We start from the raw sequence: 25,614 nt of genomic DNA on the forward strand, positions 1-25,614 counted from the left end.
GAAAATCTTCAGAAGACTTGTCGTTTATACGTGATCTAGTCACTAGAGGGGGACAAACAGCATGACAGGGCTACCATGGGTTATGCAATGCCCAGGACTGCAAGAGCTCGTCTCAAGCAGCAGAGATCAATGTCAGTTCAATTCCCCATAGGGGCCAGCACTTTGTCACTCCGCTTGCTCCTTCTCAGCCAGATGGATGAAGAGGGTCAGACTTGAGAATTTTCAACATGCGGCTCTTCACACCATGAATATTTGAGTCTGCATGTTCATATTGGTACCCTGCAGCCAGGGGAAATTGGAAAATGTGGGAAAACATTGGAAATGTTGGAAAAAAATTGTGGACATGATTATGTTCCCCATTACATCTGTATGAAACTGGAGTGATTCCAGTAACTAGAATGGATTGGAACAAAAAACTCATCATTACTCCTCTTATTTTCTTTCATTTTTATCTATGTTTTTTAAATCAGAATTTACCAGTGAAAAACATGATCAAAATGTTCCATTTATCCAAAATATTGTTTTCTGTTAAAAAAAGGTGCTAACTATTTCAACAACATTTTCAATAATGTTTTCACAAAACATACACTTAGAACTTAGAGATGAAAAATGATTCTTCCCCCACAAAACTGGGTTATCATTTTTATAACCCCTCTATGCATCAAAGGCACTATAACATGATAAGAGCTAGGGGAGATGGCTTTTACCACAGGTGTTAGGTGCTTGTGCTTTTGCAGGCTATTTCTAGTATGGAGGTACTGTGTGCAAATGCTGTGATGCTATAGGCTTTATTGATTGAACATTAATTGTGCGGCAGGAGACAAAGGCATCTGGCATCACACAGAGCAGAGACTGATTGAGCAATAATCCACAACAGCAAGCAAAGAATGATTTATACCAAGAGAGAATTTTTCTTTGACTAATGCACAGAATCAGAATTGCTGAACTAATGTGCAGTCAAGTTACAGGGTTAACTCGCAGGCTAGATACTCATGCTTTCATAGCAGAAGCTGAGATTCCTCTCCCCACTGTGATCCCAAATAATGACATTTTCCAGCCAGGTGACAATTCTGTCATTTTCAGAATCTACTGGGTGTCTTTAACGTATGCAGGGCATAGATGAAAAAGTCTTCTTAAGAGCTTGCCTTCTTGCTGCAGTGAGCCAGAATGTGTTTGATCTCCTGCAGAATCTTGTCTTTGTTGTTCAACACATTCAGCCTGGCTGACTGGAGGAGTTTGTGGATGTGTCCCTCATTGTAGAGAAAGCGAATGGGGGTGAATTTAATTCCCCATTCCTTCACATAGCCTGAAAGCAAAGAGAGAGAAGATGTGAATGCGTTTTTAGGATGAGGATATTAATGTTACTAATGTAGTGTCAATAACAAATACTACTATTATTAGGACTGAAAACACAGGTAGACGTCTTTATGGATATTTTGAAGATTCACGTTTAAATTAGTTAAAATTAAAAGAATGGATGGGATATAGAACCAGATTTTCAGAGGTATTTAGGTGTGGAAAGATAGGCGACTAATGAGGTTTTTGAAAGCACCTGGGTAGGTTAGGTATCTAATTAACGTAGGCACTTTGTAAATCCCACTAGGTGCTTATCTGCATCTGTAGGCCCCTAAATACCTTTGAAAATTGAAATGTTACAGTTCAGCACAGAAAAAACAAAACAAAGCAGAGGCTAGTAACAAATATTCCGTATGGCAGAATACTCCATAACTACCTACTCTGTGATTTCTCCCAAATTCCTCTTAAGTGTCTATCACTGGATACTCTCTAAGATAGGACACCGGACTAAATTGATGTGACTTATTTTCCCAGTGCCTATGTCCCTTTGCTATGCTACCCCAGTGCAAACCAGACTCAGCTGTATTTAAGTCACCCATGTAAGTGAAATAAGAGTGAGGTCAGGACCCTTTAAGAAAGTTGGTGTGACATGAAAGTTACCTGGGCAATTCACTTTGTTGAAAAGTGGGAAATGCATGATGGTAGGAGCACCCTCTCCTCTGAAGATGTAGCAGTCGGATGGGTTATCTGGGTCTTGGAGCAATTTCTCATCCACCTTAGGAAACGGGATGCAGTTTTCTTCACAGTATTTGGCAGCTTGCTTGAGTGTCTAAGAATGAGGGAAATGTGATTGTTTTATTTAAAAGAACTGCTGCTGTCCACAGAAAGTCAAATACTCAAGACCAGGTAGCTCAAAACACAAAAAGTCTCACTTTCTCTCTAAGGCCTTTAATAAATTCACTAAGCAGAAAACCTCCAGTGGAAACCAGACCCTCTGCTCTTGGGATAGGAAGAATGTTTGTGTAGCAACACATGGCTGTCTACACAGAGACCCCCCTGACTGGGATTTCCAAAAAGCTAAAAGGAGCAAGAATTTTCCTCCCTGGAAAAGTCAATAGGAGTTGGGCACTTAACTCACTTAGGTGCCTTTAAAAATCTCAGCTCACAGCCATAAGACTGGATCAAACATGGCACTTTGACTCCAGTACCCGAGCACAGACCTATAAGGTTCACAGCAGCTCACAGCTGTTCCACAGGGATAGATCTGAGTGGTTCAGTAGGACCCGAAGGAGAGCTCTGCGTAAACTCAAAACCTTGTCTCTCACACCAACACTAGTTGGTCCAATAAAAGATATTACCTCACCCACACTGGTTCAGTAGGACACATTTCCTCTATGGCTCAATATTCACCCCAGTACTCATCACATCAAAGCTCAAAGCCACCAAAGGTTCATCTTTCGGTTAACAGATTTCCTTCCCTGTGGTCACTATGGGGTGGATTTTCAAAGTCACCAACTCTGTTGCCTGACTCCCATTGATTAAGGCACCAAACTGTCCATTGTGAATTTGAAAATCTCCTCCAACAGAGATCCATTGGGCCTTGGGACACCTCACAAAATACTAGATTTGACTCAACTGTGCTGACCAACTTCCTACTTGGATGGTTGGATTCTTTCCACTAAACATTCCCCCAGCAGGTTCAGAAGGGTCTGGGATTCTTTGCTCCCTTCCTGTCCTGAACTGTTCTCCAGCAATGAAGTAAATAAAATAATGTTTGTTTTTTAAAGATTCTAAACTCCTTTTTTGGACTCTTGTCTCTTGGGGTCAGGGACAACATATTTTTTCTCTGTTCAAACATAACCTGGCACAATGGGCCCTCAATCCTAACTGGAACAACAGAAAAAAATGGTAACAATGATAGAAGTTACCTGAAATGGATTGAAAGGCCCATAGTCAAAGGAGAGGATCAGTTTCACTTTCCTGTCCGAGCGGAGAAACAGGGGGTAAGCACAGTTTATGGCTATGCCAGCATCAACCAAGGAGATGACTTTCTCGTTCACCAGCTCAGGGGTGTCAATACCAGCTAAAGGAATGTATCCAAAAATAGAGTTTTAATACTAAGAGATTAGAATCTGCACTTGCCCAGTGGCATGCGAACAAGATTTATAAATAATATTCACTGCAGCTGTGCTTTGGTAGAGTCTGTATTCTGTTCCCATTATACAGTATAGCCACCACTTCCCCACCCCCACCCTCTGCTGCCCCTAGTGCCCTTTATACAGTATAGCCGCCAATTCCCCACCCCCACCCTCTGCTGCCCCTGGTGCCCTTTATACAGTATAGCTGATCCTTCCCCGCCCCCACCCTCACCCTCTGCTGCCCCTGGTGCCCTTTATACAGTATAGCTGATCCTTCCCCGCCCCCACCCTCTGCTGCCCCTAGTGCTCATTATACATTATACCCCTTTCTTATTCTTAATCCTTCTATCCACTGGCCATTATACAGTACAACCACCAATTTCTGATTCCTGAGCTTCTGCTCCCATCTACGGGGCATCATTATAGGCACTGTTGGAAGCAGCACCTATAGTTAAGTTTGCCTAACACTTCCCATTACCCTGTTTTCTGTTTTCAATTTTCTTATGAGTTCAGGTGGGGGGGATATTATATAACTGTGTAATTAAAGCTATACCATAATGCCTATGCAGAAGGCAACTTTACTGCAATTGCATGGGCAACCTTAACTCTGATCTGTCCTAATCTTTGAGTGCTTGACTCTGCAATCTTAACATAATATTTTGTACACAATAATTTGGATTGGAAGTATTAGATTTTTATCGGTCAATAAACATGGAGATCACCTTATATATACCAATGAAAACCTATTTCCACTGATAATCAAAATGTACTGATAGGCAAAGTAAGAAAAAGGCTTCTTGAGAATTTAAAGTCAAAATCCAGTGATTTAGACTTTTTAATTACGGTAGTTATAAAATAGACTAGCAAATGAATATTAAAAACAGGTATGATTTATTGAATTAAGAATATTTATTTTGTATATTTTGACATGTGATGTTGACAATTTGTGTTTTAATAGTATATAACGATTTCATTTTTTGACTCTCAGTGTCTACTGTCATTAAACAATCATTTGAATCTCCCTGTAGTTTTCAGTAATTGTGAAGATTTAAATCAATAAAAATAAAAATATAATGTTTAAAATCCACAATTCCATGCAGCTGTGAAAATTTAAATAAACATTTTTTAAAAATGCTTAAAATAAACATTGATATTGTCTGTCAACATTTTAAAAAAATAAAAATCAAATTCTTCCAATGCTAAAAATACTGTATAGGAAGACAACCCTTTCCTGTAGGTTTCTGTGTAATATATTTACTGTCAAAACAGGACCCTAGGAAAGAGACATCCATACCACAGAGTGACTAATCCATATTTTACTTACAGCATTTGTAAAGAAAGTTACTAATGGTTCCCCATTTCCAGTGCAAGAGATCGTAAGTGGTTTTAGACAACATCCTAGCTAAATCCACTGCCGAGCCTGTTAGAGGGCACAAACCAGAATTAAAATATCAAATCTGAGTATTAAAACATATTCAGGAACTTCTGAAAATCAGAGTTTCTCTTATCTCGTATTTGCTAGTATAGACAAGCAGCTGTGGAAAAAATTACAGTTTATCTTTTATGGAGAAGAAACTGCAAAGCAAAGCTGATTCTAAGGAAAGTAAAGTGAACTCTTTCCTGAGACAGACAGGAGCTGTGGTATTCTCAGAATCCTGGATCCCACACTGTGCCACATAATGATCCACACTTGCTTCTCTGGATTAAGATGCCAAGTTCTCCCCTTCACAAAACAGCTGCTGGAAGTTATAAATCATTTCCTATATTCCACCATGTGCGATATGTTGCCTAGTTCTGTTAGCTGCTGAATTGAGCTGTGTAAATAACGGATTTTTTGGTTCCATGAACAAAAAGACAATTGTAATTAAAAAAATGATTTTTTTCCCCAAATTTGTCAGTGAACAGAACAAATAAAAAAATATAATAATTTTAGGTAGAATGAAATGTTTGGTTTGACTCACAATTAAACATTTCATTCTGTTTCTAGAGTTTTGAAAGGTGTTTTTTAAGTGAAATTGAACACAATTTCTAAATAAAAAGGTTATTTTAAACCAAAACATTTCACTTTTAAAATGTTGAAATGAAATGTTTTGTGTTTGCTTGAAGTGCTTGGAAAACCTCAGCTCAGGAACAGGGGCTGGTGCATGTCCTCCCAACATTGAGGGAGGGGCAGACTGGGTTATAATGACTGGTCAGGCTTCTGATCAGGGCAAGATGGTATGGTTGTGGGGCCCTAGGCTAGGGAGCTGGGGGGCATTGGCTGGAGCCTCTCTGTTCTTGGTTCATGAGAAGCATTCATGTCACTCAGCTGGGGCTGTCCCTGCCTGTGGATGGCTGAGTAAGTGCAGTACCTGGAGGGCTTTGCAGCTTGTCACAGCATCACAGTGAGCAAGGGAGCCCAGGCTGGTAAGCCAGAGGGCCCAGTGGTACCCCGGTTCCAGGTTGCATCCCGGGGAACCCATCACAAACAGCCAAAACAGACAAAATGGTCAAAATCAAAATGAGCCCCCTCTCCCAATAATCATTTTGAGCCAGTCTAAACATTTTGGCCAACACAAAACGGGCTTTAGATGCCTAAATGCTTTTGAAAATACCACCAGGCACCTAAGTGCCTTTAAAAATCTGATGCTAAGTGACTTAGGAGCATAAGTCCCACTGAAAATCAACAGGGCTTGTGCTCTGATCCCCTTTACATGCCTTTTGAAAATCCCACCATACATCTGTCATGATACCTCCAGTCCACATCTGTAACGCAGGGATAATCACGTTGCCCCAGCTGAAATGGACATTCTGAAAACACATTAATCAATATTGCTGAAGGGGCCCAGAAACTTTCGTAAAGGGCATGACTCAAATAGGGCTAGTCCGGAATGGCTTTGTCCTGTCTGTCAAAAATGAGAATTATTTTTCATGAGGCAGTGTGCACAAGACCCAAGGGATTTGTTTAATTCAAAAGTGCACTCGGCGTTAGTCTTGTCTCACAAAGGCGCCAATAACGCCTCATGCAGCCAGTATACAAGAGGAAGTAAGTCAAACTCAGTGCACAGGGGATTCGAATGACTTACCTACGCTGCTCACAATTTCTCCAGTAATTGAACTGTCCATAGTACCTGAAAAATATATTTGGGTTATCAGTCATTGCACCTTATCACTGACCATAATACAAATCACCTTGGAAACAAAATTCAGGGCAAATAAGTAAGGTCAAGTTAACATTTCCTGCAGGTTGTATCATAGGAAAGAAAAAACTGGTGGAACTACGTCTAATATACAGTATCTTCGATTCTTCTATAAGGCTGTGCCAGTACCTTGCCACTTTCCCCTTTGCAATATATCTAAATTTACCCTTTGGCTAAAATCCTTTTCCCAGGATCCACCATCTCTGTAGCTTCCCTGATGCACAGAGCCCCTCCCCCAACACACACCACACTGCAATCTGTCCACATTATAGCTGCTAAATGACCTTTGCTTGGATTCTGATTAGCCAGTGTCCTCTTTGAATCTCCCCACTGCAGACTGCTTGCGTATTAGAGGTTAAAATTCTCTTCCTCTTTTTCAATGCCCCCTCACAATTTCATCCTTGACTACTTAGATAGGATTCTAATTCTGCTTCTGGCTTTGCCAAAAGCTTTCTCTGTGACATTTGAGAAGTCGCTTAGGCTGGGCTATCTAAGGAAGTTATCACTCATATCCCACTAAAATTCAGTTTTAACTTGTTTAGATTCCGTTGAATTTCCCAACTTTATTTCTGATTGGACCCTCAGTTTCCCATCCTGAATTTTCTTAGGGTTCTCAGATACTTTGGTGGTGACCATCAGAGAGTTGCCATATATTAAAGAAATATGAGCTTCGCACAAGGCTTTGGTCCTGAGCACATACTCAGCAAACAGAGAACATTACTCATGAAGATCATTTATGTCATTAACAATCTGGATATGATTATCCTCTCAGGCAGGAGCAGATCAGAAGCAATTCCACAGCTATCAATGCAGCAGTGCTGTAATGAAAACATGTTAGCTATCACTTTACTTGTAAGGGGTTTCCTGGTCATGATTGTAGGCTACAGGGGCTCTGAAGGAGGCATGTGATCTAGGTTTTTCAGCAGTCATTCTGCAAAAAGCCAGCCTAGATCAAGGTGGGGAGAGTTGTTCCTCTCTGCCTTAGGTAGCAGCCTGCTTTTTCTCTGTTTTTGTTTTCTGTGTGTGAAGGTTCTGGATTTTAAAAAGACATAAAGTAATATTACATTTCAGCCTTCTAGCAAGAGTATTTAATGTTTTTTTTTTAATCTAACTTCTCTGTTTGAATGGTGTGAACATAATAACAGTTATAGCTGTAGGGTCAGGGCCAGAGATCCAGGAATATATAAACTACCTGGTGAAAAGGTACGTGGTGAAGGTCCTCCTGGCCCACTCTGTAAAGCACCTTCCATATCACCTGAAAATGTCATAGGAATTTCCAGTCATTTCATACAGCCACAGACAATAACACAAACATCTAAGGGCTGGTCTACACCTAAAACATAGGTAGACTTAGCTACTTTACTCAGGGTTGTGAACAAGTCACACCCTGAGAGATGTAGTTAAACTGACCTAAGCCCCAGTATAGAATTCTTCCATCAGCCTAGCTACTGCCTCTCGAGGGGGTGGGTTAACTACAACGATGGAAAAAAACCCTACTGTCACTGTAGGAAGTATTCACAATACAATACAACAGTACCATAGCTGTGCCACTGTAGCACCTGTAGTAGTGTAGACAAGCCCTAAGAAACAACACTCAGATTACGATGAAGATATTCATCAGTAGCCCAAGGAAAAAATATGAGTTGAAATACCGCAGGATAGAATCTTCCCTCCTCTGCCTGTAATCTGGGTTCTCCAACATTTTGCCAGTTTTTTTTCCTTTTCATCTTATGAAAAATTATCCCTTCCTGTGTGTGCACATGGCTAAAATCAATGCCCAGACATTATCATTTCCCCTCTCAGCTACTGCATCCTCTTCCTCTATTGCCTCCACAATATATTCATTAATCCCCCTCTGGTAGGTTCAAAGTTTTACCCCTAATATCATCTTCCTCAACTGGCAATATGGGCACATCAACATTAGGGCTCATGGAAAGTATTCTGTCAAAACTGTTTTAGCTTCAAAATTAGGGTGTGGGTGTGACATTGCACTCTATATAATTTTATGAAAATATGCTAATGAGTATGAATATAATGTAATTGGAACATGCTTCATGCAAAAGGTCTCTTGTAAGGTATCATTACAAAGCTTATAATCTACTGAGTGTGGTCATTCTATTTGTATGAATGTATCACTCTGGTATCTGAAACTAGAAATATGAAATATAACTCTGAGGTCCTACTGTTGTTATGCAAAGTGCAGGCCATTAATGGTGGTTTGGAATCTTGATGGCTCCCATTAACCAGGACAATTGACTGTAGATGGCTCTGTTTTACTTGTATGTCTTCCTGTATACATGTCTGCTGGCAAGTGGGTAATGAAGTCTTAGGCCTTGGCTACACTTGCGAGTTACAGCGCTATAAAGCCACCCACAGCGCTGTAACTCACTGACTGGCTACACTGGCAAGGCACATACAGCTCTGTATCTCCCTGGGTACACCGCTGCAGTTACTCCACCTCCCCGAGAAGCATAAGAAATACAGCTGAGTGGCTACAACTCTCCCCTGTGAGTGTGTACCAGGAATCAACCTGCAGCACTGTACTGATCACCTTGTCAAGTGGCCAATCCTCTCCATTGTTGTGACCGGCTGCAGGAATGCGGAAATGCCAGTTTCAAAGCACGTACCACAGAGAAAAAGCAAACAGTTTGCTGTTTGCTTTGAGTGAGTGAATGAATAAGCAGGGGGCCGGGAGTTTGGAACTTGCTAAATAGAGTGCTCACGCGCTCCAAAAAGCACTCTCTCTCCCGCCACACTCCCTGTCATACTCCACCATTTTGAAAAGCACGTTGCAGCCACATGAATGCTGGGATAGCTGCCCATAATGCACCACTCCCAACTCCGCTGCAAATGTTGCAAGTGTGGCCACGCCACTGCGCTGTCAGCTGTCAGTGTGGACAGACTGCAGCGCTTTCCCTACTCAGCTGTACGAAGACAGGTTTACCTCACAGCGCTGTACAGCTGCAAGTGTAGCCAAGGCCTTACAGTGACATGTGATCATGCTACCTGAACTGGAATCCATCTTTAACCTGGTGCTTTTCCTTTGAGAAGGAGGGGTGGGAACTCAGAGGGACAATGGATTCCTGCCTTATGCAAAAGATATATAAGTAGGTGGAACAGAACAAAAGGGGCTGCAATCATGAGAAATCCCCTAGCTATCACCTGAACAGGAACAAGGGCTGTACAGGGGAAAGGATTGTGTCCACACTAGGTGTCCAGTCTGTGAAACAAACTTATTGAAACATCTGAGCGTGAGATTTTATCTGTGTATTCAGTTTTATTACTGTATTAGGCTTAGACTTGCATGTTTTACTTTATTTTACTTGGTAATTCACTTTGTTCTGTCTGTTACTACTTGGAACCATTTAAATCCTACTTTCTGTATTTAATAAAATCACTTTTTACTTATTAATTAACCCAGAGTATGTATTAATACTAGGGGGGGAGGAAACAGTTGCACATCTCTCTCTATCACTGTTATAGAGGGTGAACAATTTATGAGTTTACCCTGTATAAGCTTTATACAGGGTAAAATTGATTTATTTGGGGTTTGGACCCCATTGGGAGTTGGGCATCTGAGTGTTAAAGACAGGAACACTTCTTAAGTTGCTTTCAGTTAAGTCTGCAGTTTTGGGGCACATGGTTCAGACCCTGGGTCTGTGTTGGAGCAGACTGGAGTGTCTGGCTCAACAAGACAGGTTGCTGGAGTCCCAAGCTGGCAGGGAAAGCAGGGGCAGAAGTAGTCTTGGCACATCAGTTGGCAGCCCCAAGGGGGTGTCTGTGATCCAACCCGTCACATTGGGGAGTTTGGATTCTCAGGGATATTTTTATGAAAATCCCCAAAATGTCAATGAAAAGAGAAATTTTATATTTTTAAAATAATTCCATTTAATTAAAAAAAGCTATTTTTCACACACACACATGACCTGGTTTACTTTGTTGATTAGCACCATTGTAAATTCAATAAATAAAAAAAAAAGATATATTTATATATTTTCTTCTTGAGCCATCTTTTGTCAAACAGAGAATGTGTCATAACTATAAAGGGAAGGGTAACAGCTCTCCTGTGTACAGTACTAAAAAATCCCTCCTGGCCAGAGACTCCAAAATTTTACTTTTACCTGTAAAGGGTTAAGAAGCTCGGGTAACCTGGCTGACACCTGACCCAAAGGACCAATAAGGGGACAAGATACTTTCAAATATTGGCGGGGGGGAAGGCTTTTGTTTGTGCTCTTTGTTTAAGCGGTTGTTTGCTCTTGGGACTGAGAGGGACCAGACATTAATCCAGGTTCTCCCCATCTTTCTAAACAAGTCTCTCATATTTCAAACTTGTAAGTAAAAAGCCAGGCAAGGCATCTTAGTTTTACTTTGTTTTCTCAACTTGTAAATGTACCTTTTACTAGAATGATTATCTTTATTTGCTGTACTTTGAACCTGAGACTAGAGGGGGTCCTCTGAGCTCTTTAAGTTTGATTACCCTGTAAAGTTATTTTCCATACTGATTTTACAGAGATGATTTTTACCTTTTTCTTTAATTAAAAGCCTTCTTTTTAAGAACCTGATTGATTTCTCCTTGTTTAAGATCCAAGGGGTTTGGATCTGTATTCACCAGGAGTTGGTGAAAGGAAGGAGCGGGGAAGGGTCAATTTCTCCTTGTTTTAAGATCCAAGGGGTTTGGATCTGTATTCACCAGGGAATTGGTGAAAGGTTTCTCAAAGCTTCCCAGGGAAGGGAATTAGCTTGTGGGAAATGGTGGCAGCGGACCAGATCTAAGCTGGTAGTTAAGCTTAGAAGTCTTCATGCAGGCCCCCACACTTGTACCCTAAAGTTCAAATTGGGGATACAGCCTTGACAGAATGTGAATGTTAATATTTATTGTAATGGATAACCAATAATCACAATGCAATCAGCCCAATCCAGGTACAAACCAGAACTAACATGACTGCTGTAAAGTACAACAGGTACTTTATAGGTTTCTAGGAATATAGTGCTATAGGTTTCTAGGAATATAGTGCTATACTGAAACATGTTAATAGCTGCCATAAGTGTTTTCTTTGATCTGAAGACCGCCACAGATCTTTTCAATGGGTCTGCCATGCATCCTTCAGACTCATCAGAAGACATATAAATCAGGCTACTTGGGAAATGGTTTTCCCATTCTACAAGAATTTTGGAGATTTTCAACATTTTCATGCGTTGAATTGAGATAGATAGTCAAGATCTCAAAATGTTTTGCAAACCAACATACCTCACCGCAAAAATCAGTTCTTATCAATTGAAACATTTCATTTCAATTATTTTGAAATGTTTCATTTTGACTTTGAACTTTTAAAACTTTTCCCTTAGTATAAATGACGTTGAATTTTAAAATGAAAAGTCATTTTCAACTGAAAAAAAATGACATTTTTAATTTAAAAGATGCAAAAACAATGAACAGTTTCAGTTTTAGCAAAGTGGCTGAAAAAAAAAAACATTTTGTCAAAAACTTCCGAATCAGCTCTACAATTAAGAACATAAGAACGGTCACACTGGGTCAGACCAAAGGTCTATCTAGCCCAGTATTCTGTCTTCCAACAATGGCCAATGCCAGGTTCTTCAGAGGGAATGAACAGAACAGGACAAGCATTGAATGACCAATCCTCTGTTGCCCATTCCCACCTTCTGGGAATTACACCCTTTTAGCAAAACGAATGCATACAGTGGAGAGTATTTCCTGCCACAGATAAGAGTTCAGACATGCATCCTGAGGTGTTTTCCCGCTTGCAGATGCAGAGGCTACAATACTGGTTGAAAACTGGGAATCTCACAGGAAGAAAGCTAAGAGAAGGAGTTGTGAATGTGACCTTGAGAGGAAGCTCAGCGATAGAGCTGCTTGGGCATAGAGCTCATTAAAGTGGCAGCTTTGGAGATTTCTGAGCAAGGAAACTGCTGAGTTTTTTGGTTTTACTCTGTTCAGGGAGACAGATTTTAGTGTACATATTTTGTAAATAAAGAGGATTAGACCAAATATACCTGACTTGTATCATCTATTTTTCCTCTTAACAAAATGGTCCCAAAGGTCCCAAATATTAACTACCGGTAACAACTCAGGACAAAACAGGTAGCCATATGTATATACTTACTGGCTTCAGGTTCAAGGGTGGGTGCTGGAAACCCCTCCAATGTTCCTTCCCAACCACCTGAACATGTAATTTGGATTATCAGTCATTTCATATAGCCAGGGACAATCATATAATCAACTGGGAAGCAACATTCAGATTACAGTGATCAGGGTCCAGTCAATATTTTCAAGTTTCATAAGAAACAAAATTGGTAGCAATGAGAAGAAATAAAATTTTCTTTTAGCTGAAACAGCTTTTCAACCAAAAATAAATTAAACCAAATGAAAATTTCTGCACAGCAACATTTTTCAAAACTTATTTTTTCAATATATTTGTTTTGGTTTTGGTAAAAACAATTATCGCTTTTTCAGAAAAAAAATAGTGAAATATTTTTGATTTCTGGTATTTCAATAATCAACCAATATTTTTTTCCCTCTCAAAAAGAAGACTTTCCCCCGGCAGGGTGGGAATGGCCCTTTTCAGACATCAGCAGTACAATGTAGCACCATTCACTTCTCTCTCGCCTTACCACATAGGCACATATGGTAAGTAATTCCACTTGTGTGATTGGAGCGACCATGGACTATAATGACCTACTTTCGTTAGCCACCGAGAATGGTGAATGTGATCCCCTGTTTCTCTTAAAGATACCAAAGAACATATCTAAAAAAAAAAAACAATCAGTCATTTCACAATACATTGACAATAACTCAGTCCTTTAGGAAACAAACTTTAGATCACAATGATTTAGGAAAAAAAAATATATCGATGAAATTATAGCACATCCATTTCTGTCTACTCCCCACCAAGCTTGTCACGAAATCTCTATCTTGTCACTATTTTCTTCATCCCATGTTGAACATCCACTTAGCGTGGCACTGTGTCCCCCTCTGAAGGTGCTTGGGACACTTACAGATGTTGATGTCACCTCTATTTATGGTTGAACTAGAGGAGACCAAAGTGACACTTCGAGTAGGAGTAGCTTATATATCCCTTCCTGTATGTCCATATGGCTCAAACCATCATCTAGACCTCATTACCCCCCATTTGACTTATTGACTAATTAATTAAGGGTTTTTTAAATATATAAAATTATAGCTGATGTAAACATTTTGATCAACATTTTTTTTCCTGTCTGAAAATGTGGTTTCATCAAAGTTGAAATCTTCCGTAGGAATATATCAGTTTTGACCTTTTTTAAAAAAAATGTCCAGTAGGAAACTATGAAAGGAAACAAACAACAAATCAACACAATATGACACTTTATTTCATTTTTTAGAAATAATTCCCCATCCCCATTTTTGGCATTTGAATTTTCACTGTATTTTATAATCTTTTTCTCCCTTTTAATACTCCACACCTTCTTATTATTTTTTTTAAAACTCACTGGAGAAAGTGAAGGGTAGGAGTATATGAAAAGACATGAGAAATGTGGAGTAAATTTTTTTTCACACTTATTTTACTATTTTCCAACTAGAAAAAGTTGAGTATTTTTCCCACCAAAAATTGTGGTTTTCTGATCTCGCCTAATAAAGATTAAAAAGTCAGCTATCAGTCAGTCTAGAACCAATTCCATAAATTAAAATAGAATAAATAAATAAATTAGACAGTCTGCAAAACACAAAACACCCTCAACCCTCAGCAGCATACACACAGAGATGCCCTTTGCAGTGTGCTGTAGAAGTCCCTAGAGCTGGGTTATTTCAGACCAGTGCAAGAAGCTGGTTCTGGAGCTGATGAAGAAGACACCACTCTAAAAAATACCATCCGGCAGGACATACTACTGCAGTACCTCTTTTATACAGCACCTGTTGTGTTTATGTTGAGGACCTGGACGCCGACTCCATTGTGCTATGAGGACAGAAATTGCCATACCTTTTATGACTTTTTCATTTTCTTCTTTGCTGCCAATGCAACTTCCCCACAAACCTGAAAAGAAGAAGGAAAAGAGTATAAAATGATTTGACTCTCTGTTTACTAGGACAGGCTCTGCTTAGGGCTGATCAACATATTCTCTTCTAATTATTTTTCAATAGGAAATTGGGGTTTAAACAAAATGAAAATTTCAAGAAAAATGTCCGCTTTTATCAAAATATTTTTTCATTAGAAAACTGATTTTTACTTTTATTTTTATTTATTTATGGTTGAAAATTGAAATGTTTTTGGTTTTCAGTAGGTTTTGGACAAATGTGTTTTGGTTTTCACTGTTTTGCCACTGAAATGTTTTATTGTGCAGGATTTTTTTGTTTTGTTTTGTTTTGTTTTATGAAATGTTAAATTTCCCACTGAAAATTTTGATAACAATTAAATAATATTACATTTTCCACATTTCACTCATTGTTCTGTTCACTCCCTCTGAAGCATCTGGCACTGGCCACTGTCAGAAGCCAAGACACTGGGCTAGATGGACCATTGGTCTGACCTAGTATGGCCGTTCTTATGTTCTTATTGACATGAAATGTTTCAACTGACCTGAACCAAAATGTTTTTTTGGATTTTTAGTTTGTGAACATTTTTGAGATTTTGACTTTCTGTTCTGATTCAGGAAAGGAATTTCTATTAATAACTTGATTTTTTTCCCAGCACAGGAAAACTGTTTTCTGCCCAGCTCAACTATCTATATATAAGCTCGATGTTATTATGTACGGCATTCGTTCGGTATTAGAAGAAGTGAGAGAATGGAAGGAGGGATGAGAGGGTATATGTAGCTGGAATGAGAGCTGGTAGATTGTGTGGCTGGACACTCTCCACACTTCTCTATAATATATGTAAATATTACATATTTACATTTTAGAATTAAATGGTTGACTTGCGATATCTAGCCATCTAACCAGCCTCAGTTCTCTCCATCTGCAGGGACATGAGCATTCACCTTGTAGGTAACTCATGTTTTTCTCTTCTTTCTGCTTCTTTATCACCCCATTCTTGTATTCACTTCCAAAGTATTCCATGGATACACTTGCTCCATAGCCAAGAAAGCTGGCTTCATGGGGGGTGAACTCGAACCAGGTTTCTGAAAAATAAAAACAAAGAGTTTGGAAACAAGCCCAGCAATAGTTTTGAGGTGGCAGATGAATCACAGGAGGTATCCATAACTCAGTGGAATGTGAGCATGCTTCAAACAACACCTACATTAATAAAGTTTCTTCCCATCCATGTTGTCCCATCTTCACATTCACTCTTGACTCCTATTCACATTCTGTATGAAGTCATTGGTCCTCACCTCCCAAACCCACACCACCTGTGTCTCAGTTCAGAGTTTTTACCACTGAAGCTGAGCAAATAATGTAATTTTATTTCAGGGGCTGAACCAAAATCTCTGGAGAAATATCCAGTCTGGTTAAACTGAAAAAAAAATCTATATTTTTGCCAAATTAAAAAAGGTTTTTAAAAAATCATTCTGAGTTGACACAAAGTGAAACTTTGTTTTGTTTTATTCAAGTCACAGAAAATATTTTAGTCAATTCATTTTTCCCTCCTTGATTCAGCTGTTTTCACTTATTTTTAATGGTCACATTTAAAAATTGAAAGACCCGTTTTAAATTGAAAAGTAGAAACAAAATGATTTTGCTCTTTAGAAAATTTTTCCCAACTGAAATTATTCATCATATTTAAAGTGACCTCAACAAACAGGGTTCTGAAAATGCAGTTTTTAGTGAAAAATCAATTTATTAAAAAAAATTATCCTAGCTCTACTTGTTCACCCCTTTTGCTCCACCATTGAACTCCCTACCTCCCAATTATCTTCTCCCATTGTCATCCTCATGACATCTTCCAAGAGGCCCCAGCCATGCAAAGTTATCTTCAAGTTCCAGAAAGCCCACATGATCCACTAATTCATCTGCAATTCCTCCTATTGGTTCCACTGCATATAAGTCCCTCTGAACCCTCTCCAAAATGTGTAAACCACCACCTGGTCCCAAGCTCCATCCAAAATATAAGAGAAAAACTGGGCAAGTCTAGGGCTGTGCAGAAGTTGTATTTCCTCTTTAGAGGGAAATTCCACAGTTTTGACATTTGTTTTTGTTCTGAATTGGATTGAAAACAAAACAGAAACAATCAAAATTTCCTGCAAAAAGAAATGTTTAAGACAATTATGGTTTGGGTCAATCAACAAAGTTTCATTTTGATTTTGACTTTTTATTTCACGTTAATTTATTATTTATAAAACCTAAAATAAAATACATTTTGAAGCAAAATGTCACCTTGAAACTAAAAATTGAAAGGCTTCATTTGGGTATTTTTCTAAATGATTTTTTTGTCAAAACTGACACATTTCCATGGGAAGTTTTGATTTTGTTAGAACATTTTTGACCAGCTCTAATCAAGCCTAAAAGTGAATGGAGAGATCGCTTGTGAGTTTCTTGTGAAATTATTCTTTCATGGTACTGGAATTTTGCTGTGTTATTAATGATGTTAGCTTCCCACATGCTTGAAGGGGCATAATTTGTATTGCTAAATCAAAATAAGTAAATAAAATAATAAAGTGTGTCTCCACCTAAAAAGATATACTAATGTAAGAGGAAGGGAAAAAGAAAATGAGAGTGAGTTTGAATTTTGCTTACAAAAAGTTTTCGCATGAAAAGTAGCCTTTTTTCAAAACCAAAACGTCTTGTCAGCAGTAGTAGATGTTACCTGAGGTTTCCAGGTTATGTGAAATTTTCTGCCATAGGTTTTTACTGAACTTTTAAGCAAAATTTGTATGGATTTGTTTCACTTATGCTTTTCTTAATGAAAATCAAGATTTTGCTAAAGAAAATAAAAATAAAGATATGTTTTTGATAAAATGTCTGGGGGAAAACAAGGGGAAAATATTGTAGATAATGTCATGAAGTATGGAAAAAAGGTCCATTAACAATCCTGACAACCAGACAAAGATTTAAAATTTTGAAATTGTTTACCATTTTTTTATTTCCATTTTTCAACAAGCTCTAAAGACAACCTTGGTGTCTCTGCCGTGAGGAGTTGCATGTTGATGTAATAAACTACAGGCTTCTTTACACTGAGATTATCTAGAGATTTGTGTGTTTGGTTTTACCTGGAGAGTATTCAGTTACTTTGCAGAAATTTCGCTCATCCACAGCTGCATAGATGGGGTAGGGATTATTTCCATTCTCAGACGCACCCCTCTGCTCCGACAAGTGCCCCTTGTCCAGCTGTGAAGACAGGATTTGATAGGTTCAGACAAACACATGCCTAACTTTAACCTATGATTTTAACACTGTCTATATTCCCTCCCTTGACAGCTCAGTCCAAGCCTGAGCTCAGGGCACCAGCATGTTACCACATGCTGAGACGATAGCTAGACAGATGTGGAGTTTTCTCTCAGTTACCCAAGTGTATAGATGAACTAATTCAAGTAACTTTACTGAATTCAGCAGAGCCAGTCAGCATTTATACAGGTATAACTGAGAACAAACCTTCCTCAATAACTAAGTGGTCAAGCCATTAGCCTAGGACTTAATTCCCTGCTTCCCCTGCAGTCTCCCTGCAGGGATGGGACAATGCACAGAGATACAGAAAATCCATTCAAGCATGTTCTGGGTGGAACCCAAAGCCTGTTTAGGGAGATTTCACACATCTCCCCTACTCTGAACACTAAACCCGGGTTCTGACTCAGGTGTGAGCCCAAGACCTGTTTCTGTGCATGCACAAATCAGTCTGACTTGGCTCAGCATGTGCTCAGGACCCAGGTCTTAGGACCTAAGTAGAGGAGTGGGTCAGAACCAGAGTCCCACAGTGACTTGGGTCCAAGCCCTCTCGTTTTGCAGTGTGGATGCAAATCAAGCCGCAGACCTGAGTTGGAAGGTTGGGTAGTGCAGTATGACCACATTAGCATGACATCTGGGTCCGGCAGCTGCAAAGAGAAACCCACGGCACCAAGTCTCAGAGTGTGGGTCAATTGACTTAGGCTTTTGGGGCTTGATCGGTGGGACTTAAAACACTAGCGTAGACATTCTCCTTTGAGCTGGAGCCCAGGGTCCAAGACCCGCCCCCATTGCCGGGTTTCAGAGCACAGGCTCCAGCCCGAGCTGAAACACCTACACCACTATTTTAGCCCAGAAGCCAGAGCCCCAGGAGTCCAAGTCAATTGACCAGGCTCTGAGACTCAGCACTGCAGGTTTTTCTTTGCAGTGTAGACGTAATCTTTAAGCCCAGGTTTACAGTGAAGTGTGGACATTCCAGCCCCGGCTTGGAAATGCCAGGTACACCAGCCTGGGTCCCACAGACCCAGATTTACAATGCGGTATAGACATACCTGGTGTGGCCTTGAGCAAGTCAAGCCAGTCCAGTTTTTAAAAGGTATTTAGACACCTAGTAGGATTTTCAAAAGCATGTAGGCTCCCAAAGCCCATTGAAATCAATGGGTGCTAGGTGCCTGCGTGCTCATCCCACAAGGTGATATCTTTAAAAATCTGGCTCTGGGATGCTCCGTGCCTCAGTTTCCCCTCTGTACACTTCCCAACCTCACAGAAATGTTGTGAGGATAAACACACTTCATGAAGAGCCCTGATACTTCAGTGATGGGGGCCAGACAATGACTTTAGAGAGTTACAAAACAGAAAGTTTTTCACCCACCTCATGTAACATTCCATAGACCACAGTATAGGCCCAGAACTCAGTCAGGGAATAGTTTTCATCCTTAGCTGCCTCGAGTAGCATTTCCGTTGCCTTTCTGAGGTTCCAGATGGATTTGGTAAGTGCATCACACATGTGTTTCTCCAAGGCCTGCAATTTCTCTGCCCAGTCCCCATTGTTGTAGAGAGATGACATACACCTATTACAGAGACAAAACACACACTGCAAGGGGAATGGGATGTGGGCTATTTTCCCCAGCCCTTTCAATCTCTGCACAGTTATTTATTTATTATCATTCTACCATTGCAATGCATCTGTAAGCCGCAAGGATTGCGTGGCTGGCTAGCTGCTATGGGAAGCCATGGCCTCAGCAGAGATAAAATTCAAGTCCCCCAGGTCCTTATCAGACTAAGCAAAAGGAGAATCTCCTTTAGCAATATGCAGGGTCCATGACACATAGTGTGAACAGTTCTGATTACATCCAGGACATTTGTAACATCTGCATACCTGTCCAGCCCATCATGACTCTGCCGCCCTAATGCTGACGTCAGTGGGACCTTTTGTGCAGAAAGGTCGGGAGGGGAAAGATGGTTCAGTGTTTAGGGTGCTAGCCTACAACTCGGGAAATGTGTGTTCCACTCCCTGCTCTCCCACAGATTGTACCCCAGTCACTAATTCTCCCTGAGCCCTGGTTCCCCATAGGAAACGGGAGACAGGCACTTCCCTACCTCATAGGGGTGCTGTGGAAATAAATATGGCGGTACTCGGATGCTATGTTAATCGGGGGGGGGGGGGGAGATAAATACCTATGATAATTAGAAAGTCACCCACTTGTGTCAGTCTCCTGTTGAATTGCACCAACAGCTGAGTGCCTAACTCCCTTAGGCTCCTGTGTCTATTGCTACTCCCTGTAAGGCTGTCAGTGTTTGGCCCTGTTAGATCAGATGTTCTGAAGGACAGTCTCCTTCTCCACTAAGAAACTAACTCTGCACTCTATCCTACAATCTTGCAGTCATTTGTTGTCTCTTTTTGCCCTGGATTTCCCCATCTTGTGTTACATCCAGTCACTTGTTCCTGTTTAACGACCCCCAGTTATGTCCATTTCTCACTATTCCCATGGCACAAACCATTGTACACACCCTGCCCCTCTTTAAGGACAACTAGAATAAGAGACAACAGAAGGTACTAGGCACCATTCTGCTATCCTGCTTTCAGCACTAATGCCAACAACAAGTGTGCCAAAAATCACAAGTCAGGTCACATAAAATCCTGAGATTGGCTTAAAAATCATGAGCTTTATTTTAAAAACGTGGGTTCTTTTTATTTGACTCTTGGCATTTTTTCTGGTAGGGTTCACATTTCCAAGCGTCTCTCCACAACCACCAAGGCTAGAAACTTATGCTTCATAAAATCATGAGAGCTGATGCCTGGTTTACACTAGCCTGTAAAGTCAGCATAATTGTGTTGCTCGGGGGGGGTGAAAAATCCATACTCCAGAGTGGCATAGTTAAGCTGACTTAAATCCCTATATAGGCAGCACTAGGTTGAGGGAAGAATTTTTCTGTTAGCTTAGCTATGGTCTCTCAAGGAACTGGATTAGCTACGCGAACGGGAGAACCCCTCTCTCTGCTATAGGCAATGTCTATACTGAAGCGCTACAGCAGCACAACTGCAGATTCGCAATAACATTGCAAGAGCTATAAATATTAAATTAGAACTATAGGCCTGGGCCCTATCACTTTTGCCCATGTAGAAATCTTAGGAGGGTCACGTCCACACAGGCTCTTTGTCTGTTAACCTGGGGCTTGAGCGTCTATACTCAGTTGTAACCCCAGGTTTGGAATTGTTGAACTCTGGGTCTTAACATGGGGCTCCAGAATCTACACTGCATCATGCGGAACTGAATTCAGCCACCCATATCCCAGACTTTCAAACGTCCTCCCAAAATGTAGCTGCATTAGCCCTTTGTTTGTGATGCAGTGTGGGAAAAACTTGACTGTCCACCAAACCTGACTGTCCAGAGGACAAAGGAAGACAGCCTGTGGGACATCTTTGGTGGACTCCCACAGCATGAGTCCAGTGGGACTGCATCTAGACTGCAAAGCAATAGAGCTTGAACCCTGGGTCCTGCCCTGATTCAGGCTCAGACCCTCCACTCTCATGGAGCCCTGGGACCCTGGGTCTAAGCCCTGGGTTAGCATGATTTGGTGTAGAGGGAAGAGGGCTTGAACTTGAGCCTGAGTTTGAACCCTGGGCTTACACTGCAGTGTAGATATACTCGCACAGTCTCACCTCCTCAGAAAATGGACAGACAGTGTTTTCCTATTGGTGATGGAGTACCCAGTATGTCCTTTGGCTAATAATAACAATGGCAAGAATTGTCCCTAGTTGTCAGTTCTATAGAGGGATACACTTTCACTCACACTTCTCTTGGCATGTGCCTACCATGTTGCACCTGAGACCCCACACAGATACATGATGGTGTCCAGGAGACCATGCTTTTGTAGCTCCTGCAGGGTTCCATGAAGGGCGATCATGGCCCGCAGACCTCCCCCAGCTCCCAGGATGGCAATATTGGGCACATCTTCCTGAGGAAGGGAAAAGACACAACAACATATAAACTAGGATTACTGAGGAATCTCCCTTGCTCATGTAAAATACTTGTGTGGTATCTACAGTCACACACTTGCCATTCCCACCTGGGACAACCCCCATCACGTAGTTTAAAAGAGTATCTTGTAGGACCCAATCTGGCAAGTGTTTACACCTGTGAGTGTCTTTATTTACATGGGGAGCTCCACTGGCTTAAATGCAACAACTCCCATGAGTAAAATTATTCACAAGTTTTCCTGATTGCTGCAATGAGTTCTGATTTTACCTCTTGATCTACAAGAATAACTGCAATAGCTGCTTCAATGTAAGATATGTATGTGTATAGTATGTATTACATGTATCATAACTACTGTTAATGATCAGAACTGCTGGAAAATATTTCAACGTGAGGGTTTGTTTGTTGGTCAATTTAGGAGGTTGGGGGATGAAAATGCATTTTTGATTAAAAGGAATTTTTTTATTGATACATGTTGGGGGGTTTGCCCAAAACCTGGGGGAGGGGGGACCATTGTTTAACAACCAAAAACTGCAAAATATATATGTTTGACATCAGTGCCACAATATGTTTGGTTTTAGGAAACAGAAAAAAAATCAATCAGTTTTGAGGTTTTAAAAGAAAACTTTTTTTAAAAATCTGTGGGGAAAAATCAGCATAAACGAAAAAAATAGAATAGAAAATAAAATAGATTTCCCAATCTGTTTTATCTGTCATTTATATTTAAGCATGCATTTACATTCATCATAATTCAGCAAAGCTCTTAAATGTGCACTTAATTTTAGCCATTTACTGAAGTCCCATTGGCTTCAATTTGTTTTATTCTATTGAAAAAAAAAAAAAACAGAAACAGACAAACAAACAAACAAAAAACCACAACTTTTTGATGAACACATTTTCACCAGCTCTGCATGAGTAATTATTACTATTGTCAATGTTCCTCTACAATTCAATAAAACATTGATGGACTCTACCAGATTACAGGGAATCCCAAGGCTATCCAGGCATTTCTTCACCTGCACCTTTCTGTTGCTTGTGCCTAGTTTTTCCCCTTCCGAGAGCTCATAGGAAATTCGGACTTTACCTTCACCCTGGGGGAGGGGGGGGGAAATGTCAAGAGAATGTATCATCTCTGAAAAATCTGCCAGGGATGGGACAATGCACAGAGACCCAGAAAATCCATTCAAGCATGTTCCGGGTGGAACACAAAGCCTGTTTAGAGAGATTTCACACATCTCCCCTACACTGGAACAACAGGGGGAAATCCCCATGAGGAAAAAGAGAGACAAGGTGAATGAGGTGATATCTTTTATTAGACCAACTTCTATTGGTGACAGAGACAAGCATTCAAGCTCCACACAGCTCCTCTTCAAGTCTGGGAAAGGTACTTCGAGTGCCACAGCCACATACAAGGTGGAACAACTTCTTAAACATAAGGAGTTAACACATGTTGCAAGAAATCACTCAAAATCTCATATCCTGGGACCAACATGGCTGTACGTACAATGCAAACAACTATGAGGAGAAGCTCATGGACACTTCCCAACACTTCCCCGTTTTTCTCCACCACCATTCTGGGTGGTGAACAGACCCACTGACTGCAGCAGGAACACATGAAGGAATAGATTTTGCATGTGTCATCTGCACTACATAATGCCTTCTCTCTACCCTCCACAAAATGATCAAACGTGGTACCTGCAACGATGGTTGCAGGGCTCAGCTTGGTCCCCACACTGTTCAAAAAGTCGTGCTTGTGTGCAAGACCTAAGATCCACAGGCATGCTCAGTTTCTGACCATTTAACTATATGCTTCTGTAGCTTTTGGCTGCAGAGTGGGAATGAGGCTGTGGAACTTATCTAGAGTGCATTTCATTAAGCAGTGTAAATAGGAAATGGTCAAAATGAACCCTGCAGCTTGGAGTTTCAGGTGTATATTAGCTACCCTCAAATATAGCAAGATTGGGCCCCGAGTCATTATTACATAGCTACAAGGAAACAATGTAACATTGTCTTTGAATAAATGAAATACATAAAATTTCAGAATAATTTGAACAAAAAAATCTGGAGATAAAATTATTTGGTCGCCCTTCATATTATAAATAGTAAATAGATGTTATAAGCACATTAAAGAAAGTGATATAGACAGTAATAAGCACATCAGTGGAAGATATTATAGATGCTTATACCCCATAACTAAAACAACCCGTTGAGCTGCTGGGCCCTATAACAGTTGGTTAGCCATTTATTCAAAAATGTATTTGTCGTTTATGAACTCTTTATGAGCTGTTTGTGAATGTACCCTAAACATTAAATATGATCAAGCATTTCAGCATTTCCAAGTAACAAGAGGTAGTGAAAATGCAAACTATAAGAGGAATAGTATACCTGGTGTTTGTGAAATATTTCCATCCTTGCTTTCCTGTTTCTCCGTTAGATGCCCTGGGATTTCAAATTCCTCCTTCAGTGACAAAGGAAAACTCCACCTCTTCCAGGACTTCCAAGAGCTTGGGACAACATCCAATTTATTCTCCCCTTGACTAAAAATATACAAGAGAAAATGAACATTTAATATAGTATACAAGAGAAAATGGGCATTTAATATAGTAAGATAGGCAGCACTTAGTATTGGATCAGACTCTAGGTCCATCCAGCTCTGATTGCTACCATGCACGTTGGCCAGTACCAGGTGTATTTCGGAGGAGAGTGCAAGAAACTCCAAAGTGAGTTAGTAAGGAATAATGTGTCCTTTTCGAAAATTTCTTCCTAATCTCTTCAGTCATATTGCTGAATGAATGGAGGTGCAGGCTGAGGTGGCAGGAGGGAGGGTGGGGGGGGAGGGAGAGAGAGAGGGAGATCCTGGGATTTTCAAGCAAGCATATTTTTTCCAGGCACCCAACTCCTTCTGAATTTCAATAGGAGTTGGGCACCCAACTCTCATAGGCTCTGCTGAAAATCCTAACCAGAATAGCAATGTATTTCCCTCTTGCTACAAGACAACAGAGACTTCCTGCATTTGCACCCCTCCAATTCTTTTAAAGTTAATTATAAACAAAGGAAAAAAGCCCACTCCAATGTTATCATTGGCACTGTTTTCTGACAAATCATCTGGAGAGAGCATACTCACAGAATGGACCCAGGAGAGAAGGACTGTGGGACACAGCTGGCAAGGTTGTTTTCAATGGATGTCAGGATATCTATCTATACTGATGCTACCCTGCCTGGATAGCTGCTGGGTCTCTGCATATATTTCATAGCCTTGGCTCTGAGTCACTCTCTTATCTCTCAGGTTTGATATCTGCCAGAAGATCCTTGTTTTATAATGTTTACTGAAGTGTTATCTGATGACAACTCAGCATGGCCTGCAAGCCCTAGCTAACTGCAGAGCATTGAATGCAATGTTTTGGGTGCTGTTCGGAGAAAGCAGGATGATAGCACGGGGAGAGAAACTGAAGCCAGCTCGCGTGAAGGTTAATGTGTTGTAGATCACAATGAAGAGCTGGGAAGTCAGGATCACTGGAGTCCATGAGGAAGCAAGTGTATAATAGTCAGTGAAAACAGAAGTTCCCTGAATGATTCTTATGTGGTTGGGATGTGCTTTGGGACAGCTAGTCAATGATTGACCATGTGCTGTTGACATTTCCATTAGATGTCTATATCTCACTTAGTCAATACCTTGCCACTGCAGGGGACTCGGGCATTGGTGCACCTCAGTC

The 25,614-nt window shown here is 40.4% G+C and overlaps 1 protein-coding gene across 5 annotated transcripts; it reads right to left on the bottom strand.

Moving 5' to 3' along the window:
- Positions 1-155: 155 nt before the first annotated feature.
- LOC117885909 (cytosolic phospholipase A2 gamma-like) lies at positions 156-25,301 on the bottom strand. 5 transcript variants are annotated; one of them, XM_034787450.1, is made up of 17 exons: positions 25,026-25,301; positions 24,287-24,438; positions 22,876-22,992; positions 21,739-21,881; positions 19,294-19,492; positions 17,753-17,870; positions 15,587-15,727; positions 14,590-14,643; positions 13,312-13,377; positions 12,736-12,792; positions 7,806-7,868; positions 6,500-6,544; positions 4,759-4,854; positions 3,225-3,379; positions 1,957-2,125; positions 1,146-1,306; positions 156-279 (listed from the first exon to the last, which is right to left on the bottom strand). In XM_034787450.1, exons 2-17 carry the CDS (start codon positions 24,308-24,310, stop codon positions 238-240), a joined length of 1,650 nt encoding a protein of 549 aa, XP_034643341.1. In that variant the 5' UTR covers positions 24,311-24,438; positions 25,026-25,301; the 3' UTR covers positions 156-237. The 5 variants fall into 5 exon arrangements, with proteins under 5 accessions (XP_034643341.1, XP_034643343.1, XP_034643345.1 ...); XM_034787452.1 differs by lacking the exon at positions 22,876-22,992 and having other exon boundaries at positions 25,026-25,297; XM_034787451.1 differs by lacking the exon at positions 156-279 and having other exon boundaries at positions 773-1,306; positions 25,026-25,298.
- Between the last annotated feature and the right edge of the window lie 313 nt (positions 25,302-25,614).

Source organism: Trachemys scripta, chromosome 12, assembly GCF_013100865.1.
Source record: "Trachemys scripta elegans isolate TJP31775 chromosome 12, CAS_Tse_1.0, whole genome shotgun sequence".
In the NCBI taxonomy this organism is placed as follows: Eukaryota; Metazoa; Chordata; order Testudines; family Emydidae; genus Trachemys; species Trachemys scripta.